Source organism: Neomonachus schauinslandi, chromosome 2 (genome assembly GCF_002201575.2).
Source record: "Neomonachus schauinslandi chromosome 2, ASM220157v2, whole genome shotgun sequence".
Lineage (NCBI taxonomy): Eukaryota > Metazoa > Chordata > Mammalia > Carnivora > Phocidae > Neomonachus > Neomonachus schauinslandi.
The window spans coordinates 60,280,096-60,303,040 of NC_058404.1; the positions used below are offsets into that span (position 1 = coordinate 60,280,096).

A 22,945-nucleotide genomic window follows, 5' to 3' on the forward strand; every position below is an offset into this window, starting at 1 on the left:
GAATTTCTAGGTAATTCTTTTATTTTCTGGTTTAACTAAAAGCCTGGCATAACAAACCATGGCAATTTTATAGGCTTCTATGATACACAGTGATTCTTGTTATTTGTGGTAGTTTCCTACAAAGTTGTTATGAACACTGAATTAATACATGCTGAACTATTGCTCTGAGGGGAAATACAGATTTCTACAACCTCTGATCACAATATTTTTGTCAACAGAAATGCCATTTACAACATATATGTTTGTTTGCCAACGTCCTTAAAAAAATAAGCCTGTCTCATCAGCATTGAAATCCTTTTTTTCTCATATGCTTTCCTGTATAAAATTTAGGAGGTGATTTTAAAGAATATCTTAAGGAGGTATTCTTCTATAGCCTACTGATCTACAGAACTTGTTCACCTGAAAGTTTAATAGTTTTTATGCTGTATCACTTTTTAAAAAAAATTTTATTTTATTATGTTATGTTAATCACCATACATTATATCATTAGTTTTTGATGTAGTGTTCCATGATTCATTGTTTGCGTATAACACCCAGTGCTCCATTCAATATGTGCCCTCTTTAATACCCATCACCATGCTAACCCATCCCCCCACCCCCCTCCCCTCTAGAACCCTCAGTTTGTTTCTCAGAGTCTGTAGTCTCTCATGGTTTGTCTCCCCCTCCGAATCATCCCCTTCATTTTTCCCTTCCTACTATCTTTTTTTTTTTAAACATATAACGTATTATTTGTTTCAGAGGTACAGATCTATGATTCAACAGTCTTACACAATTCACAGAGCTCACCATAGCCCATACGCTGCCCAATGTCTATCACCCAGTCACCCCATGCCTCCCACCCTGCACCACTCTAGCAACCCTCAGTTTGTTTCCTGAGATTAAGAATTCCTCATATCAGTGAGATCATATGATACATGTTTTTCTCTGATTGATTTATTTCGCTTAGCATAATACCCTCTAGTTCCATCTATGTCGTTCCAAATGGCAAGATTTCATGTTTTTTTTTTTTTGATGGCTGCATAATATTCCATTGTGTATATATACCACATCTTCTTTATCTATTCATCTGTTGCTGGACACCTTGGCTCTTTCCATAGTTTGGCTATTGTGAACATTGCCGCTATAAACATTGGGGTGCACGTACCCTTTTGGGTCACTACATTTGTATCTTCGGGGTAAATACCCAGTAGTGCAATTGCTGGGTCATAGGGGAGCTCCATTTTCAACTTTTTGAGGAACCTCCATACTGTTTTCCAGAGTGGTTGTACCAACTTGCATTCCCACCAACAGTGTAGGAGGGTTCCCCTTTCTCTGCATCCCCACCAACATCTGTCGTTTCCTGACTTGTTAATTCTAGCCATTCTGACTGGTGTGAGGTGGTATCTCATGGAGGTTTTGATTTGGATTTCCCTGATGCCAAGCGATATTGAGCACTTTTTCATGTGTCTGTTGGCCATTTGGATGTCTTCTTTGGAAAAATGTCTGTTCATGTCTTCTGCCCATTTCTTGATTAGATTAGTAGTTCTTTGGGTGTTGAGTTTGATAAGTTCTTTATAGATTTTGGATACTAGCCCTTTATATGATATGTCATTTGCAAATATCTTCTCCCATTCTGTCGGTTGCCTTTTGGTTTTGTTGACTGTTTCTTTTGCTGTGCAAAAGCTTTTTATCTGGATGAAGTACCAATAGTTCATTTTTGCCCTTGCTTCCCTTGCCTTTGGCGATGTTTCTAGGAAGAAGTTGCTGCAGCTGAGGTCAAAGAGGTTGCTGACTGTGTTCTCCTCTAGGATTTTGATGGACTCCTGTCTCACATTGAGGTCTTTCAACCATTTTGAGTCTATTTTTGTGTGTGGTGTCAGGAAATGGTCCATTTTCATTCTTCTGCATGTGGCTGTCTAATTTTCCCAACACCATTTGTTGAAGAGACTGTCTTTTTTTCAGTGGACATTCTTTCCGGCTTTGTCAAAGATGAGTTGACCATAGAGTTAAGGGTCTATTTCTGGGCTCTCTATTCTGTTCCATTGATCTATGTGTCTGTTTTTGTGCCAGTACCATACTGTCTTGATGATGACAGCTTTGTAATAGAGCTTGAAGTCTGGGATTGTGATGCCACCAGCTTTGCTTTTCTTTTTCAACATTCCTGTGGCTATTCGGGGTCTTTTCTGGTTCCATACAAATTTTAGTATTATTTGTTCCATTTCTTTGAAAAAAAGTGGATGGTACTTGGATAGGGATTGCATTAAATGTGTAGATTTCTCTAGGTAGCATAGACATCCTCACAGTATTTGTTCTTCCAATCCATGAGCATGAAAAGCTTTTCCATTTCTTTGTGTCTTCCTCAATTTCTTTCATGAGTATTTTATAGTTTTCTGAGTACAGATCCTTTGCCTTTTTGGTTAGATTTATTCCTAGGTATCTTATGGTTTTGGGTGCAATTGTAAATGGGATCAACTCCTTAATTTCTCTTTCTTCTGTTTCGTTGTTGGTGTATAGAAATGCCACTGATTTCTGTGCATTATTTTTATATCCTGCCACTTTACTGAATTCCTGTATGAGTTCTAGCAGTTTTGGGGTGGAGTCTTTTGGGTTTTCCACATAAAGTGTCATATCATCTGCAAAGAGTGAGTTTGACTTCTTCTTTGCTGATTCGGATGCCTTTTATTTCTTTTTGTTGTCTGATTGCTGTGGCTAGGACTTCTAGTACTATGTTGAATAGCAGTGGTGATAGTGGACATCCCTGCCGTGTTCCTGACCTTAGGGGGAAAGCTCTCAGTTTTTCCCCATTGAGAATGATAGTCGCTGTGGGTTTTTCATAGATGGTTTTTATGATATTGAGGTATGTCCCCTCTATCCCTATAGCCTGAAGAGTTTTGATCAAGAAGGGATGCTGTACTTTGTCAAGTGCTTTTTCTGCATCTGTTGAGAGCATCATATGGTTCTTGTTCTTTTATTAATATATTGTATCACATTGATTGATTTGTGGATGTTGAACCAAGCTTGCAGCCCAGGGATAAATCCCACTTGGTCATGGTGAATAATCCTTTTAATGTACTGTTGGATCCTATTGGCTAGTAGTTTTGTGAGAATTTTTGCATCCATGTTCATCAGGGATATTGGTCTGTAATTCTCCTTTTTGATGGGGTCTTTGTCTAGTTTTGGGATCAAGGTAATGGTGGCCTCATAAAATGAGTTTGGAAATTTTCCTTCCATTTCTATTTTTTGGAACAGTTTCAGAAGTATAGGTATTAATTCTTCTTGAAATATTTGGTAGAATTCCCCTGGGAAGCCATCTGGCCCTGGGCTCTTGTTTGTTGGGAGATTTTTGATGACTGCTTCAATTTCCTTAGTGGTTATGTGTCTGCTCATGTTTTCTATTTCTTCCAGTTTCAGTATTGGTAGTTTATACATCTCTAGGAATGCATCCGTTTCTTCTAGATTATCTAATTTGCCTGCATATAGTTGTTTGTAATATGTTTTTATAATTGTTTGTATTTCTTTGGTGTTGGTTGTGATCTCTCCTCTTTCATTCATGATTTTATTTATTTGGGTCTTTTTTCTTTTTGATAAGTCTGGCCAGGGGTTTATCAATCTTATTAATTCTTTCAAAGAACCAGCTCCTAGTTTCGTTGATCTGTTCTACTGTTCTTTTGGTTTCTATTTCATTGATTTCTGCTCTGATCTTTATGATTTCTCTTCTTCTGTTGGGTTTAGGCTTTATTTGCTGTTCTTTCTCCAGCTCCTTTAGGTGTAGGGTTAGGTTGTGTATTTGAGACCTTTCTTATTTCTTGGGAAAGCCTTGTATTGCTATATACTTTCCTCTTAGGACTGCCTTTGCTGCATCCCAAAGATTTTGAACAGTTGTGTTTTCATTTTCATTAGTTTCCGTGAATTTTTTAAATTCTTCTTTAATTTCCTGGTTGACCAATTCATTCTTTAATAGGATGCTCTTTGGCCTCCATGTATTTGAGTTCTTTCCAACTTTCTTCCTGTGATTGAGTTCTAGTTTCAAAGCATTGTGGTCTGAAAATATGCAGGGAATGATTGCAATCTTTTGGTACTGGTTGAGAACTGATTTGTGACCTAGGATGTGATCTGTTCTGGAGAATGTTCCATGGGCACTAGAGAAGAATGTGTATTCTGTTGCTTTGGGATGAACTGTTCTGAATATATCTGTGAAGTCTGTTTGATCCAGTGTGTGATTTAAAGCCTTTATTTCCTTGTTGATCTTTTGCTTAGATGATCTACCCATTTCAGTGAGGGGGGTGTTAAAGTCCCCTACTATTATTGTATTGTTGTCAATATGTTTCTTTGCTTTTGTTATTAATTGGCTTATATAATTGGCTGCTCCCATGTTAGGGGAATCGATATTTACAATTGTTAAATCTTCTTGTTGGATAGACCCTTTAAGTAGGATATAGTGTCCTTCCTCATCTTTTATTATAGTCTTTGGTTTAAAATCTAATTTGTCTGTTATAAGGATTGCCACCCCAGCTTTCTTTTGGTGTCCATTAGCATGGTAAATAGTTTTCCACCCCCTCACTTTCAATCTGGAGGTGTCTTTGGGTCTAAAATGAGTCTCTTGCAGACAGCATATTGATGGGTCTTGTTTTTTCATCCAATCTGATACCTTGTGTCTTTTGATTGGGGCATTTAGCCCATTTACATTCAGGGTACCTATTGAAAGATATGAATTTAGTGCCATTGTATTGCCTGTAAGGTGACTGTTACTGTATATTGTCTCTGTTCCTTTCTGGTCTATATTACTTTTAGGGTCTCTCTTTGCTTAGAGTACCCCTTTCAATATTTCTTGTAGAGCTGGTTTCGTGTTTGCAAATTCCTTTAGTTTTTGTTTGTCCTGGAAACTTTTTCAATGACAGCCTAGCTGGATATAGTATTTTTGGCTGCATATTTTTCTCATTTAGTGCTCTGAATATATCATGCTAGTCCTTTCTGGCCTGCCAGGTCTCTGTGGATAGGTCTGTTGCCAATTTAATGTTTCTACCATTGTAGGTTACAGATCTCTTGTCCCGATTGCTTTCAGGATTTTCTCTTTGTCTCTGAGACTGGTAAGTTTTACCCATAGATGTCAGGGTAGATGTTTTTGATTTTGAGGGGGCTTTTCTGTGCCTCTTGGATTTTGATGCCTGTTTCCTTCTCCAAATTAGGGAAGTTCTCTGCTATAATTTGCTCTAATATACCTTCTTCCCCTCTCTCTCTTTCTTCTTCTTCTGGTATCCCAATTATTCTAACATTGTTTCATCTTATGGTATCACTTATCTCTTGAATTCTGCCTTCATGATCCAGGAGTTGTTTATCTCTCTTTTTCTCAGCTTGTTATTTTCCATCATTTGGTCTTCTATATCACTAATTCTTTCCTACTTCATTTATCCTAGCAGTTAGAGCCTCCATTTTTGATTGCACCTCATTAATAGCTTTTTTGATTTTGACTTGGTTAGATTTTATTTCATTTATTTTCCAGAAAGGGTTTCTCTAGTGTCTTCCATGCTTTTTTCAAACCCAGCTTGTATCTTTATAATCGTCATTCTGAACTCTAGTTCTGACATCTTACTAAGGTCCGTATTGGTTAGTTCCGTGGCAGTCGGTATTGCCTCTTGTTCTTTTTTTTTTTTGAGGTAATTTTTTCCATCTTGTCATTTTGTCCAGAGGAGAATAGATGAATGAGAGAACAAAATGCTAACAGGGTATAAAGGACCCCAGAAAAATATACACTAAACAAATCAGAAGAGACTTGAAATGGGGGAAAAGAAAGGGAAAGAAAGAAAAAAGAAAGAAAAAAAAGAAAAAGAAAAAGATAAAAAAATAAAGAATATGATCAAATATGATCAGGCTGTTGAATAGATCAGTGCCACACACTAGATTTTGTGTGTCTTTTGGTCTGTTAGAAGAAAGTGTCTCCCAAAATTTTAAAGAAAGAAAAACTTATATATATACAAAAATAAGGGTAAATATGATGAAGGGATGGAATGTGACTGTAAAGATGAAATTTATAAAAGATTTTATAAAAGGAATTGATAAGATAAGAAGTTGGTTGAGAAAAGAAAGAAGAGAAAAAAAAAAGAAAGGGAGAGAATGTGATCAGGCAGGAGACTAGAACAAAGCCATACACTAGAGATTTAGGGTATATTTTGGTCTGTTTGAAGAAAATGTATCCCATATTTTAAAGAGAGAGCAACTTATATATATACCAAAAATAAGGTTAACTACTATGAAGGGATAGAATATGACTCTAAAAACGAAAAATAAAAAAGATTTTTAAAAAAGGGACTGATAAGATGTTGGTTGAAAAAGGGAAAAAGAAAAATTTAAAAAAGAAATAGAAAAAGAAAAAAAAGAAAATTAAAAATATTAACTTTGAAAGACTAAAGAATCAGGGGGGGAAAGAAGCCATGAATTCTATGTGCTATATTCCCCTAGTCCTGGAGTCTTGTCATTCTCATTGATCGGCAAACTTGGTCTTGGCTGGCTATGCTTGCTGATCTTCTGGTGGAGGGGCCTGTCGCTGTGGTTCTCAAATGTCTTTGCCGGAGGGGGAATTGCCCCGCCCTTGCTGGTCCGGGCTAAGTAATCTGCTCGGGTTTGCTCTCGGGAGCTTTTGTTTCCTGCAAGCTTTCCGTACAGCTTTGGGGATGAGAGTGAAAATGGCCACCTCCCAATCTCCGCTCTGGAGGAGCCGAGAACTCGGGGCCCTGCTCCTCAGTGTGCCCCCAGAAAAAAGCAGTCAATCACTCCTGTCTCCCCGGTCCACGGCTGCACTCCGTGCTCACCCGGCCTGTGACCGAGCGTTCCTATCTCTGGCTCATGACCCCGTGTGGAGTCTCCAAAACCAGCAGATTCCTGCGGTGCACTCTCGCACCTCTCTTCCCGGGGGAGGAAGGGGAATCTCCCTGGATCTGCAGCTTCTTGGGTCTCTGCTGGAAGAGCAGAGGCCTGACTGTGCCGTGGATCACTGTTTATGATAACCCCAAGCTGAGAGCCCACTCCTCTGCTCTGTCTTTGCAGCCAGCTTCCGTGCCCCAATACCTGGGAGCTCTGTCACACTCAGGCACCCCTGGTCTTTCTGTGACTCCGAGGGTCCTGAGACCACACTGTCCCAGCGAGGGTTCCACCCCCTGCTTAGCCACTGGAGCGACGTCCCTCAGCGGAGCAGACTTCTAAAAGTTCCGATTTTGTGCTCCACTGCTCTATCACTTGTCGGTAGTGGCTGATGGAGGCCCCCTCCCCCGCCGTCTGTCTTCCCGAATATTGCCTCAGATTCACTTCTCCGCACGTCCTACCTTCCAGAAAGTGGTCGCTTTTCTGTTCAGAGTGTTGCTGCTATTCTTTTCTACGATCTCCTGTTTTGTTCGTAGGTGTTCTGAATGGTTTGATAACTATCTAGCTGAATTCCTGGGACCAGATGAAATTTAGGTCTCCTACTCCCCCATCATCTTGCTCCTCCCCCCACCGTATCACCTTTTGAAACATGCAAGGCATCTATCACTACTTTCAAGAGAAAGCTGATCACTACACTTTTTATATTATTAGCTTTTTTCTCATGAACTCACAAATTTAGCTGCTTTTCCATAGCTTTATAACTTAGAACAGATTTTACTTGAACATTTTTCTGGGCAGCTTCATGCATAGACAGTGAATTTTATCTTTTTTTTTCTGGATGCACTATATTAGTGATTTATTAACATTAATCTCATGGCCAGCAGCATTAGAACTCATGTCTGAATGAAGCTTATTGATGCAGATATTTTCTCTGTAATATTTCTTCTTGTGCTTGGGAACATTCATCACAACATTTGGGGGGCATTTTAAAGAACACAATCACCAACAAAAAGCATAAAGATACAAAAAAATTGTAGCATTAAATAAACCACAAAAAGGACACTTGTTAATAGTGTAAGAGCTGAAACAAAAAGGGAAAGCATCATCTTGTCTAATCTCAGCTGGACTATGCACTCTGATGACTCAAAGTTTACACCTCTCTGCATATGCCTGTTAATGACCATGAAAGTACTGCAAATGTTGATTTTGGTGTTATGAATGAATTTTATGAGTAGACAAATTAGCATATGTGGAATCTGTGAATAATAAACATTGATTATATGGTCAAATAGGTAAAAGTGGTCTACTAAGCAAGAAAATAATTATTACTAAAATTTCAAATTATATCTAAATAGCACTGAGTGGTCCACACAGATAGATTATAATGGAGTAGAGGAAGATATACTATGCTAACATATTGAAAAAAAAAAAAGCTGGAGTAGCTATATTAATTTTAACACAAAAAACTTCAGAAGAAGGAAAATTATCAGGGATAAAAAGAACCATTACATAATGATAAAGGGGCCACTTCTCCAAGATGATATTATAAATCTTCATATATGTGAGCCCAATAAAAGAGCATCAAAATACATGAGGCAAAAACTGATAGAACTGCTAGAAGAAACAGATGAATCCACTATTTTATCAGTAGTTTAGGACCTCTTTATCATAAACGGACAGATCCAGCAGGCAGAAAACTTAAAAGCACATGTTTGAAATCAATAACATCAATCAATTTGATATAATTGATATCTATAGAATACTTCATCCAACAACAACAGATTGTTGTTGTTCTCAAGCTCACATGTAATACTAAGATAGACTACATAAAATATACCTTAACCAGTTTAAAATAATAGAAACCATACAAAATAAGCTCTCAGACCACAGTGGCATTAAACCAGAAATCAATAACAGAAAGATAGATGGAAAACCTAAAATTTTTGGAGATTAAACAACACACTTGCAAATAACACAAAAAAGACTCAAGAGAATTTAAAAAATTCAAACTAAATGAAAATGAAAATATAAACTATTAAAATTTGTGAGATGCAGGAAATGAAATGCTTAGAGGAAAATTTATGGCCTTGAATAAATATGTGGGAAATAAATACCTAAAATCACGAATATAAACTTCCACCTTAGGAAATTGAATAAAAGAATGAATTAAGTCTAAAGTAAGCCAAAGCAAATAAACAATGAAAATTAGAGTAGAAATAAATTCAATTGAAAATGGGAAATTGCTAGAGAAAATCAATTAACCTGAAAGCTCATTCTTTGAAAAAATCAATAAAATTGATAAGCCCCTAGCCAGGTTAACTAAGAAAAAAGAGAGAAGATACAATTACTGATATCAGAAATGAAAGAGGGTACATTACTACAGATACTATGGATATGAAAAGGATAAGAAAGGAATACTAAGAACAACTCTGTGCCCATAAATTTGATACTGTAGATGAAATGCATCAATTTCTTCAAAGACACGATCTACCCAAACTTACACAAAGAGAAATAGATGGTATGAATAGGCCTATATCTATTAAAGAAGTTAAACACATATTAAATAACTTGTCAAGACAGAAAGCACCTGGCCCTGATGGGTTCACTGGTGAACTCTACCAAACTTTTAAAGAATAAAATTATATGATTCTTTTGTTTGTTTACGGTCTCTTCCGGAAGATATAAGCAGAGGGAATACTTCCTAAATCATCCTATGAGGTCAGCATTACCCTACTACCAAAACCAGAGAAAGCATTACAAGAGAGGAAAACTACAGACCAATATCTGTCATGAACACAGATGTAAAAATTCTTCAAAAAAATTGGCAAATTGAATTCAATACTGTACAAAAAGAATTGTGCATTATGACCAAGTGGTGTTTCTTTCAGGTATGCAAGTCTTATCTCAACATTTGAAAATCAATTAACATAATTTATTACATCAATAGAATAAAGAATAGAAACTGTTGACTGTATCAACAAATGAAGAAAAAGCCTTTGACAAAATCTAACACCTGTTTAAGATGAAAACTCTCAGCAGAACCTATAGGGAACACATACTTAATGGGGACAAAGATAAGGAACAAAGCAAGGACGTCCACTCTAAATAGCACTGACTGTTTCAAAAAAGATTTTGACTTGATGTAGCTTTGTCAAGAATTAGGCATGTAGGTTAAAAATAGTTCCAGTTGTCTAGCATCTCACAGGGATGATTTGGGAATTACATATGTTAATTGAGACAAAATGAACACAGTTATTCTAAGACTGCACAGCTTGGGAAGGTAGCTTCTAATGGTAAGGATACTGGACTGCACTATTAAGGAATATTAACTGAGAGTTATTCCTTTTTAGTGTGATTGGTGAATTTTTATACAATTTAAGACAATTTTTGTTAAAACTACTCATTTTCATTTGCTTTAGAGTATTTTTTTGCTTTCTGATTTTTCTAAGTAAAACACAGTAGCCAAGTCAAAAATCAAGTGGAACTACATCATCAAACTAGAAAGCTTCTGAAGAGCAAAAGAAACAACAGAATGGAAAAGCAATCTACAGAAAGGGAGAAAATATTTACAAACCATATACCTGATAAGGGATTAATATCTAAAATACATAAGAATCTCATACCTCAATAGCAAAAACCAAATAATCTAATTAAAAATGGGCAAAGAACCTGAATAGATATTTTTCTAAAGAAGACATAAAAATGGCCCATAAGTACATGAAAAGCTACTCAATATCACTAATCATCAAGGAAATGCAAATCAAAACTATAATGAAATATCACTTCACACCTGTTAGAATGACTATTATCAAAAAGACAAGAAGAAATGTGGAGAAAAGGGAATTCCCATTGGTAGGAATGTAAATTGGTATAGCCACAATGGAAAACAGTGTGGAAGTTCCTCAAAAAATTAAAAACAGAATGATACAGCAATCCTGCTTCTGGGTGTTTATCTAAAGTAAATGAAATCATTATCTCATAAAGATATCTGCACCTCCATATTCACTGTAGTGCAAACCACTGAAGTTCCATCAACAGATGAAAGGATAAAGAAAATGTGATTCTCTCTGTCTCTCTCTCTCACACACACACATATATATACAGTGGAATATTATTTAGTCATAAAAAGAAGAAAATCCTGCTGTTTGAGAAAACATGGATAAATCCCAAGGGTATTATGCTAAGTGAAATGAGTCAGAGAAAGACAAATACTGTATGATATCACTTTTATGCAGTATTTAAAACAGCTGAACTCAGAAACAGCCGGGATTGAAGGGTGGGGAAATGGGGAGATGCTGGTCAAAGGGTACAAGCTTTCAATTATAAGAGGAGTAAGTTCTGGGGATCTAATATACAGTATGGTGACTATAGTTAACAATACTGTGTTGTATACTTGAAAGTTGCTGAGAGAGTAAATCTTAAATGTTCTCACCATAACAACAACAACAACAATTATCATTTTGTCAGGTAAAGAGAGGTTACTAGCCTTATTGTGTAATAATTTCACAATATATATATACCTGTCAGATCATCACATTGTACATCTTAAACTTATACAATGTTAGATATCAATTATATCTCTGTAAAACTAGAGTTTCATTCATTGAACATCCATTTATTAAGCACCTGCACACCAGACACCACACTCTGGGAGCTCTCTGAAGTCCGAGGTGACACAAAAGGACAAGTACAATGAATATGAGATCAGTGACACAAGAGTGTAGAAGAGGGTGCCCTGGGGGTTGGCATGGCTGGTTGAGTTTGGAGTGCCCAAAGTATGATTCAAAGAGGAAGAATTATTTGACGAGAATCTTGAAAAGAATTTGGATGCAAAATAACAGGAGAAGAAAATAGCATTCCAGGCAGGGGATTATTGGACTAGTTTATAGAGATGTGGAAAAACAGATCCAATTTGGGGAATAGCAGAATGTTTGATTTGGCTGGAAATGGAAGTAGCAAAAAAAAAAAAAAAGGCTAGTAAACAAACAAGGTCAAAGAAGGATGTTTTTTCCTAGGATGATTTTTGGTTTGGGATTTCATTTAATGTAGTTAGTGATGAGACATTTAAGGATTTAAGGCAAAAACGTGTCAAGATCACAGTTGCAATTGAGAGAGCAAATTGGTTTACCATTATTGTCCTTTTCTATTATTTTTCTTCTTATTCTATTTCTTTGCCCAGCTTTTTGTTTTAATCTGTGTTTGCCTTCTGTTAGACATCAGCTATTTACACCCATATTACAATCTTAAAACAAGGTAAAGTGAAAAAAAAATTATAACAAAAGATAATAGAAATAATCAGGCTTACCAAATCCTTGGAGTGCTCCCCCTAGCATTTGGGCATCCATTATGGGATTGAAATTGGGAGCTGGGAAAATGGTTCCTTGCACCTGGTGGGAATAGTCAATGAGAAAGAGACTGTAGTATTTTATAAGAAAGATTTCAACATTTTTTTGCAGATAAATGAAAACAAAAACATTCTATGTGTTTAAATTACTCTAAGACATACATACAAATTTATTAAACAAATGCGTTAATTGTGTGTTAATTGTATGGAGCAAATTTGGCTGAATTTCTTTTAATCCAGTGGCCTCTATTATATTGGCTCTATTATTCATCTAGGAATTTGAGATACTAGAACCAATAGTAGAAAATGTGAGAATCAAATAAATACAAATCTTGGTAATAAACTGTAAACATTTTCTTAGGAATTTGTGGCTATTTAAAGAAACTGAAAGGAGAAATCTATTGCAGGAATTCATGACATTTATATGGATTAGAAGTGGCACTTGCCACCATAGCTTTTTCACACACCTGGGGCCCTAAAATCATATTAAAAAAAAATCGAAATATTTGAATTTGGGTTGTGAGATTCATAAAAATCTAGGCGATATAGATAGGGCAGAGATTTTTTTAGCTGAAGCTTGCAGCTGCAGAGGAAAACATAAAAACCTGACTGACATTCCATTTAAATTTTCTTTGTTGCTAATAATAAAATAGCAGAACATTTATGTTAGACTTTGAATTCACGTGGTCTATTATTTCAGACAGAGCCAGCCAGGACTAGGCACCATATCATCATACTCACCACAAGAGAACTATCAATCAAAATTTATTAAGAATGGTCCCTCTCCTGGGCGCCTGGGTGGCTCAGTTGGTTAAGCGACTGCCTTCGGCTCAGGTCATGATCCTGGAGTCCCGGGATCGAGTCCCGCATCGGGCTCCCTGCTCAGCAGGGAGTCTGCTTCTCCCTCTGACCCTCCTCCCTCTCCTGCTCTCTGTCTCTCATTCTCTCTCTCTCAAATAAAAAAAAAAATCTTAAAAAAAAAAAAAAGAATGGTCCCTCTCCCCTGTTTGTTGTCAATGTGCCCAGAAACATTGGGAAAAAATGCCTTCCCATAGCAAATGGGTCTACTAGGCCTTGAGAACTCAGGCATTCACCAAGCTCTTCTAAAAGAATAGTCTCTTAGCGGAAGATGAAGTTTTCTAGTGCCTATTTTCTTACAGTAGAACATTAGTTAATGAGAAGAAGATGGCACCATAATGTCTAGTCCAAGTAATATACGTATGCTAATACCAAAATATTTATGAAAAGATTTTGGGGGACTAAGGACATTGTTCACTTGAGTTAAAACTAAAAAAAAAAAATCAGTTTGGATTTCATTTCATTAATATTAATGATGATGAAGTTGTCTATTTGAAGTAGACTGGAAACCATATAATAATTGTGATATATCCATATTTTCTTAAGTACAGCCATGTTAATAAAACATTCTTTTTAAATGCCTGTATGGATAGATATATGTAATTAAAATAAGAGTATGGTCTGCATCTACACATAGATATATGTAATTAAAATAAGAGTATGGTCTGCAGAGTAGGGTTAGCATCTTGCTAAAGTGCATGCAGTTTGCTTTGGATATTCAAGTTTATTGGAGATGATCTAGAGACTAAATTCTCTTGAGCCAATCCTCACTGCGAGCTATATATTAGACAGTATGAGTGTTATCTCCTTTATCCACTAACCTTTTCCACTGGGACTCTATTAAGAAGATAAGACTTTGGTTCTTCTTTTATTTATTAAATTAAGTTTAGATAGCAGGTTCTAGTGTAAATTCCTAGGTTGAGGTCTCCTCACCTGAAGCATTTTCCTTTGAATCTTTTTATCCTAGAAAAAATGAATGCTTTAAACTTTTGAAAGAACAGTAATATATTGAATGTGAAAATTGTTTTCTGCTATTTGTCACTGCCTTTTTGTCTATATATCTCTTTCTCAGTTCTTTCCCCCGTTGGGAAAATAAAGTTTTTTTTTGAGGCATGGAAAAAGAGATACTTTATTTCCCCTATTTTAGGACTTGGAAGACTTGTTTGGACAAATTTTGTGTGGATCATACCATTTTTTGCCTGGTGACCTTAATTTTGCTGACTGCTAATCAGCCAAAGGGCTGTTTTAAACTGTAGAAGAGGGGTGCCTGGGCGGCTCAGTCAGTTAAGCATTTGCCTTTGGCTCAGGTCATGATCTCAGGGTCTTGGGATGGAGCCCCACACTGGGCTCCCTGCTCAGCAGGGAGTCTGCTTCTCCCTCTCGCTCTCGCTCTGTACTCTCTGTCTCTCTCTCAGATAAAAAAATAAAATATAAAAAAATGAACTATAAAAGAAAATGTTTTTGAAAATAGTAAGACATATTGTTAAATATGTGTAAGTTATCTAGGCAGTTTTAAAGCACAGAGTATGCAGATGTTTACAAATCATTTCATTCCTGGCTAGACTAGGATTTTCCAGAATTTCTATTGGAGTAAGTGTTATAAAATAAAAGCATATACCTTTATAGGGAAGAAGAAAAAACCTCTAAAATTTATAGATAAAGGAGGTAGTAAATGTTTATAGTGATTTGTTAGATGCAATCTGTAGGTGAAAGAAAAAGTCCACAGTTTTTTCCTTTGGAGTTTTTGTTGTTAATCCTTGTACAGATTACTAGTGCAACAATTTTTACAATATAATGTAAAAATTACTTTTTTCATTACAGTTCTCATCTTCTTTGTCATTTCAAATCCTTATTTCCTTGTCAACTGGCATTAAAGTAATACACTAAAAATGTTTTGGAAAAAAATTCAAGACAAAGTAAAGAAAATTATAAATGCTTAGTAATTCACAAAACACAATTTTTCTAGTAAGTATTTGTCATTTGTGCCCACTTATATCGTAAACCTTTATATTTATTTTTAATATAATAGTAAACCATTTGAATATATTTACTATTTAAATATAGTAAACCATTATATTTATTTTTATGCCATTTATTATGTTTCATTTAAGCTCAGGTCAGCAACATTATTCCATATAAGGTACATACTTAATGTTCTTTTTACTTATTTTGTCATTGGAATACTGATTTTGTCTTTTAATGACAATATTTTTCCAGCTTTATTAAGAGGTCATTGATATATAACATTGTGTAAATTTAATTTGTATAACATGATTTAATATATGTATATATTATGAAATGATTACCACAATAAGGTTGATTAACATATTTATCACCTCACAGTTGCCTTTTCTTTTTCTGATGAGAACATTTAAGAGCTACTCTTAGAAACTTTCAAGTATACAATATAGTATTGTTAACTAAAATCACCATGCTGTACATTAGATCCTCAAACTTATTTTCCTTATAACTGGAAGTTTGTACTCTGTGACCAACATCTCCCAATCCCCCCCCGCCCACACACACTCCAGCCAGCCCCTGGCAATCACCAGTCTTTTAATGATCATTTTGACTAAAGTGACCAGTTAAGTCTATTGAAACAGTCAATTATCAGTTTTAATTTTGTTCCCTGAATTAAGCAGTTATTTGAAAAAAAAAGATTGATTGTTTTGGGCCATAAAACTTTTTCAAATGACTACAATATACCTATAGATATATATTCATCTATTTTAAGGTAATTTGATCTTTCCTTTGGATATTTTTTTCTAAAATTTGTGCTCAACCATAGTCTATGCATTCCTTAATAGCCAACATCAGTCTCTGATGAAATGAATCTATTCTGACCACTTCTTTTACTAACTCCCTAGAACTTACTGCATTTGTATTTAAAATCAGTACCTTATGTTTTCCCATTTGCTACCTATTCTTAAAACTGGGAATTTCGCTATGTAATACATAGTACATGTTATTTTATAACATAGTGCTGTACCAAGTAGTTATTCTTTGGCTACATTTCTTGTCCCTCTAATTATATTTTATGTCTCTTGATTACAGTATATCAAATCTATACCATGATTTTCTATGTAGTGAGACTTCTTTTTAAAATGTTTTCATCTAGGGGCACCTGGGTGGCTCAGTCGTTAAGCATCTGCCTTCAGCTCAGATCATGATCCCAGGGTCCTGGGATTGAGCCCCACATTGGGCTCCCTGCTCGGCGGGAAACCTGCTTCTCCCTCTCCCACTCCCCCTGCTTGTGTTCCCTCTCTCTCTGTGTCTCTGTCTGTCAAATAAATAAAATCTTAAAAAAAAAAAGTTTTCATCTACTGGTGATGTCACTTAAGTTAAATGATTTCTTAAAAAAATGAAATGTTTTTTTTCAAGATTATGCCTATTTTATTTTTTTTATTGTTATGTTAATCCCCATACATTACATCATTAGTTTTAGATATAGTGTTCCATGATTCACTGTTTATACATAACACCCAGTGCTCCATGCAGAACGTGCCCTCCTCAATACCCATCACCAGGCTAACCCATCCTCCCACCCCCCTCCCCTCTAGAACCCTCAGTTTGTTTCTCAGAGTCCATCGTCTCTCATGGTTCATCCACCCCTCCGATTTCCCCCCCTTCATTCTTCCCCTCCCGCTATTTGTTGCTTTGTATTAGGAAAACTGAACAGAGACAAATAAATGAGACAGACAAACAAAAATTACCCTGGAGAAGAGGGTACAGGGGAGAGAGATGTTCCTAGTTTGATAGGGCACAATTTTTTCCAGCCATATGTATGAACTGAAGTGATCTGGGAAATGGGAGCACAGTGTCTCAAGACTCTCTTGTGAGAGTAAAATAATCTGTATTATTATAATATATTGTTATAATCTATAGCAATGTGAAGGATGAAACAAAAAGAAGTTATACAGGTGGCAGAGGTAGCTAATTTGGAAACCCAGTTGAAATTCAGTGCACCCCTGAACTGAGACAAATAGCATGTTCTTAATAAATATAGATTGCTTAGTTAACTGAATGTAATTTAATTTACTAATTTTTAAGATTTATTTTAACTTAACACAGTAGCAGTAGTTAAATCTTTTGAAAGAGTCAGAGACTTTTGTTTCAGGTGTTTTTGAGCACATATGCCTTTTAAAGCAATGTTATTTTTTATATACATGTTCCTAATTGTTCGTATCTTAGAGCAAATTGGAAATTTTGAAAAATTGGACACTTTCTGGTGTGACACAAAAAATAATGTGCATATGGTAAAATTATTTTATTTTTCTTGCTCTGAAAATTGACAGATTTAGAAATAGTATCACTTGTCTAAGGCAAAATAAATTCTAATGCCTGTCATTTCAATTTAAATTCTTACCACAAGGTAATCAAAATATAATCTTTGCTTCTAGTCATTTGTGAATTTAGGTTTTGACAGAGGAATACAAAATACTCCCTTTTTGAAAGACAGAATAAACTGCTTCATAAACTCACTAAGCAGAAGAGCATGAGTAATTGGTAGATTTGAAGTTGGTTCTAGAATCTACCCTGAATAAATAATGAATAGATTTCTTTAACTGACAGAAAATTTTTAAAATTATTATCTGGAACTGAATACAGACTGAAAAAAAATTCACATATATTTTGCTCATGAAGTTGATAAAATTATTTGCATCATCTCATATCAATAGGTACATCAAAAAGTAGATCATATTTCATTTATTCACAGCTAATCCAGGGGCTAGAGTCCATAAAACCATATCCCTCCAAAGTCAACACTGATAAGCTACCCACATTTTAATCCTTTTTCTCATGGGGCTTTTCAGTTACACTCATATTGAGAATCTGAATGCCTCAAGACTTTTGACTTTGAACTATTAGCCATGCAGGTTGACAGTTTTACTGACTGGATGCTTGTTAAAGTACAGGTTTTTTTTCTTTTTTCTTTTTTTTAAGATTTTATTTATTTATTTGTCAGAGGCAGAGGGAGTACAAGCAGGGGGAGCAGCAGGGAGAGGGAGAAGCAGGCTCCTCGCTGAGCAGGGAGCCCTATGGGGACTGGATATCAGGATCCTGGGATCATGACCTGAGCCGAAGCACACGCTTCACAGACTGAGCCACCCAAGTGCCCCAGAGTACAGGTTTCAATGAATAATTCAGCATCATTGAAATACCTTGGTTTTGGTATTGTTGAGATGACTAGATCTCTAGTGATATTTAGGATTTTTGGAGCCGTGAAAGGAAAATCTATAGGAATCTTAGGATTCCCTTTCTATAGAGCACTTCCTTGAACCAGACATTTATTCACCTTTGGGGCATTGGTCCTTGGATCTCCATTGGCTCAGTCCCAAATGCCTTAAACTCTCCTGAAGGTCTTCAGCCACCTAATCTCTGACTCATATCTGACAAGAGTTGTGCTGATGGGGTTTCAGTGGCTTTAAACACAACACCGGAAGGTGGGTTAACAAACATATTGTTCCTCTCTCTTACCCTTCCACAACCAATCTGCCCTTCAGTCCAGTCCTGTCAGCCCTATCCTCACAAAAGCTTTCATGTATTTCCCCTTTTTAAAATTTCTGTTCCTACTACCTTAGTCTTTACCACTTTTCTTTTGGGTTTATTTCAATATGCTGCTAAGCAGGTCCAATTTCCTTTCACTGCTAGAATGATCCTTCTAAAAGATCTAACACATCATTTGTCTTTCCATGCCTAAAATTCTTAATATGCAAAACATGGCTTCTCAATATTTGTTTTCTACTGTGGTGCACAGAATGGATGATTTTCACATGAAAGGAACATCTAGGGTTATGAACACATAGCAGTATGCTAGCCTTAATGAGAGTTTATTTTTGCCTACTCAACAGAGGGTATATTGTAATGCTGAATGAGACTCTCATATTATAGGGCAAAACATGAATTGTAAGGAATAGAAAAATACATTCATACTTTGGCTTATTAGTATTAATGGCAATATTTATTTTCAGTGCTTACTGCAACTCGTTCCTATGGTTGAGAATAGATGACTTGTGGGATTCAATTCAAATATTTTAACAATAAACAATGTTCTTTATGACCTGGTCCTTCACTGTGTGGGTTTCTGTTTTATTTTCTCTCTCCTGAACCTCTCAACTCATATGCCATACACACATAGCTACACACTCCAGCTAAAAGGGACATCTGTATCATTATTTGTTCTGTTCTATATGTGTGGAATATCCCCCCTTCCTCCCACAACACACATACTCATCTCCTGACTCCATCTTATGATTCTGGTAAACATCTATTCAAGATTTAACTTTCAAGCTTTGGCTCCAGTGTCATCCTTCACGGGGAGCCCTTCCTGATGCTTCTCGTAGAGTTGCCTGCTCCTACCCTGGTGCCTACAATTTATCCTATACCAGAGCTGTAGTATATCCTGTTAGAGCACCGGTAGTATATTGGCAGAAAATATTCATTTCTAATTTTACCAGGTTTCTAAGAATAATGAGTCAAATTACCTTCCTTTGTTTTGTTGAGAATGAAACTTAATGTGAGTGGTTGTGCAAATTTGGAGATTGAACTGTTCTCATGAATAAAAGAAGAATATTTGGATTTCCAGGAAACAATTTGGGAAGAGCTGTGATGAGTAACAAGAATGGACAGTGAGGGAGAATTACTTTCTGTGATTTCTCCCTGATACTCACAATTTTTCATTAATATTTGTTAAAAGGTATTGTATATGGATTTTTTTTCAGACTAGGGAAAAGGATGAGTTATTTGGGTTCAGTCCGGGTGAAAAAAAATAATGTGTTGCTGTACAGGTTCATATGGAAAAAGATCTTTGTTTTTTTAAAAGATTTTATTTATTTATTCATGAGAGACAGAGAGAGAGAGAGAGAGAGGCAGAGGGAGAAGCAGGCTCCCAGAGAGCAGGGAGCCCAATGCGGGACTCGATCCTGATGTGGGACTCGATCCCGGGACTCCAGGATCATGACCTGAGCCGAAGGCAGACGCTTAACCATCTGAGCCACCCAGACACCCTGGAAAAAGATCTTGACGACATAAGATGCTAAAAATTTGAAGCCTAGGGAAGGCTTTAGACTTTACATCACATAATCAGGGTATTTAAGGCAGTCTCATGTGTACACCCTCCACACAGACTCTGGCTTATGTGTCTTCCTGCTCCTTCAAGACTTTTAAGTCCCCCAAAACATAGATTGTAGGGTGTTATTTTATTAGAGGTGCTATATATGATTTGACATCATTGCTGATTTAGCCTTTTCAAAGTTCTCAATAGACTAAGAATTTTGATTTCACCAAATTGACTTAAAATTTAGCTAAATATGATATAACTCCCATCAGTTCTAAGTATTGCCTCTCAGAATTTAAAATTCACAATTGGAATTTAGTTCTACACTATGTAATGTAATGGACTGGACTTCAAGTTTATGTGCAAATTCCCAGTTAAATTGTTTACTAGGCAGGGGTCCTGGGTGGCTCAGGGGGTTAAGCATCTGACTCTTGATTTTGGCTCAGGTCATGATCTCAGGGTTGTGAGACTGAGCCCCACATTGGGCTTTGTGCTCAGTGGGCAGTCGGCTTGAGATTCTCTCCCTCCCTTTCCCTCTGCCCCCTCCCACTCTCTCTAAAATAATAAATAAATCTTGAAAAAAAATTACTTGGCAATCCAATCCAATGGTAATTATTTCCTAATCACCTTCTCTCAGTCAGAATCACCCTCTCCCTCCTCTTTACCCTTATATTTCTAATGAGATTAGGAGGTTTGGAAACAAAGTTAAGATGTCACTGATCCAAGAGACTGCAATTGACATGGACTTTAGAGAATGGGTCTTATTAGTAGAGGGTGAAAATGGAGGATAAAAAAGTTGAGCAACTAAAAGAGAATGAATCTGTATAAAAAACACATTCAAGGGGAAAAATTGAGATTATATGGGAAATAAAAATATTTTGGGTGTATACTCTAGAATATAAGACTGTGATCTTTAATATCTTAAAAGACTTAAACTTGGGGTTTAGTTGAGTAGCACAGCAAATGTTCTCAACTTTTAACTCTAAGTATTTAGTATATCAGTAATGTGTTTTTAATGAAATTTTGTAGTTAACTTTGATATTATCATAAGATAGAATGAGACAATTAGCTTGAAGAAATGTGTATATTGATATACATAATTGTAGTTCATACTTATTGTAGTCTTACAGAATTTAAATGTTCTAGGTCTTATATTGAATAATTAGATAAATTATTTTGTGTTCATAGGTAAAATAATTTATTTTTATGTAGCTATTTACTACATAATTAAAGGTACTTTAAATACTAATTTATTTAGCTTTACATATGATAACTTATCATATCCCCTGTCAATTTGTTCAGTTATTCTTTGAGGAAAGTTAAACAACAATATGTGTAATAGATTGTGCTACATATTACATATTATCATTAGTTTACTACTGTAAATGAAATGCATATACACAACTGATTCAAAGCAGATGATATATTATAAAAATCTCATAAAATACCACAGAATTTGGAGGAAGAGATAATCTGTGAAAATAGGAAAGAGTATAAGGGAAGTTTTCTTGAAGTTTTGAGGCAAAAATCTCATGTTTGATTAGATTTTGACAAGTGGAAATGTGTTGTTTGGAAGTCTCATGTTTTTTCATGAGGTTCTATCTCATTTCCTTAGATAGTTTTATGGGCTGACATTATTCATTTTTTTGCTATTTCATATTATTTCTAGCCTAATTTTCTCATCACAATTATAAACAATATTAAATGCTTGAAACAGAACAAAAGACGTATGAAATATTCTTACACATCATGGAAAAAATATACATCTTACCATACATTTATATTATATATAATGTTTCTAGGGAAAATGTTAGATAAAAATGAAGCTATTCATAATTAAATATAAAACAAGCATTATAGATACTAAGTGTATTCAACTAGTAGAGTTTTCATTATCTTTGATCATTTGCACAAATATTCTGTATTAGCCAGATAGTTTAGAATTAATAGTATGAAATTTAAAGAATTAAAAAAAAAACTTCACAAGTTAATAGAATATACCATAAAGGTATCATTATGCATTTCAACAATATCTTCAGAACTGTTTTCTTCTCACCTAATATATATTTTCTTTCTTTCTTTTAAGCAGATCTCTGAAAACCTCCTTCCACATCATGAAATGGTTTTGAGGGAGAAATTCTCTGTAGAGCAGAATATAACCTATAAGGCTTAGTATCTTTCTCTGAGTGAAACACCGGAAGGATTCTGAATAATTTAGGCAACAACTCCCCACTTATTATTAAGACTTATTAGAAAAGCTAGAATATGGGTACCATCATGCAATCCCTCCTGCTCTGAGAGAGCAATTACATTACAATCACTTTACCCTCAGTTTGGTCTAAAGGATTTTTCAGGACCTGAGAGCACAGCATTAAATCAAAGTGAACAAGAAGAACCTGCAGGGTTACAATAGCTTCCTCCCCCAGATAGAAACACATGGCTGGGACCACTGTGAGACTGATCATCGCATGGTACTCTACGTAACTATTTCAGCTGAAAGAGAGGAACTTGTGTTTTTATATGATCTTTTTGAAAGCTCTGTTGTTTAATGTCCCATGCTAATAAGGCTAAATGTGCACTTTCCCCTTTTCTTTTATAGTTTCAAAACACTCCCCAACCCTTAATACAACGGCAGAGCTACATGTAGGTGGGTCCCTTGTTCACCAGAAGCTTAGTACTTAGTTGGTAAGACAAAGATTATACGAAACCTGAAGTGATAGGATTTATTCCTGCTAAAACTGAAAGAATACAACATGTGTTTATTAATAGTCTGGTACATTTTTAAAAGAAGTTATTTTGGAGTACACACTATTATTCCAGTTGTTCAAATATCCTTATGGGGGCAACTATTT

At 35.7% G+C, this 22,945-nt stretch overlaps 1 protein-coding gene across 1 annotated transcript in view; it reads right to left on the minus strand.

The window, feature by feature from the left end:
* ANXA10 (annexin A10) overlaps window positions 1-22,945 on the minus strand; it is an 89,773-nt gene that overhangs the window by 56,414 nt on the left and 10,414 nt on the right. The window contains exon 2 of the mRNA XM_021698745.1: window positions 12,140-12,221. Coding sequence (XP_021554420.1) covers window positions 12,140-12,221 — 82 coding nt within the window. The remainder of the gene's footprint in view (window positions 1-12,139; window positions 12,222-22,945) is intronic.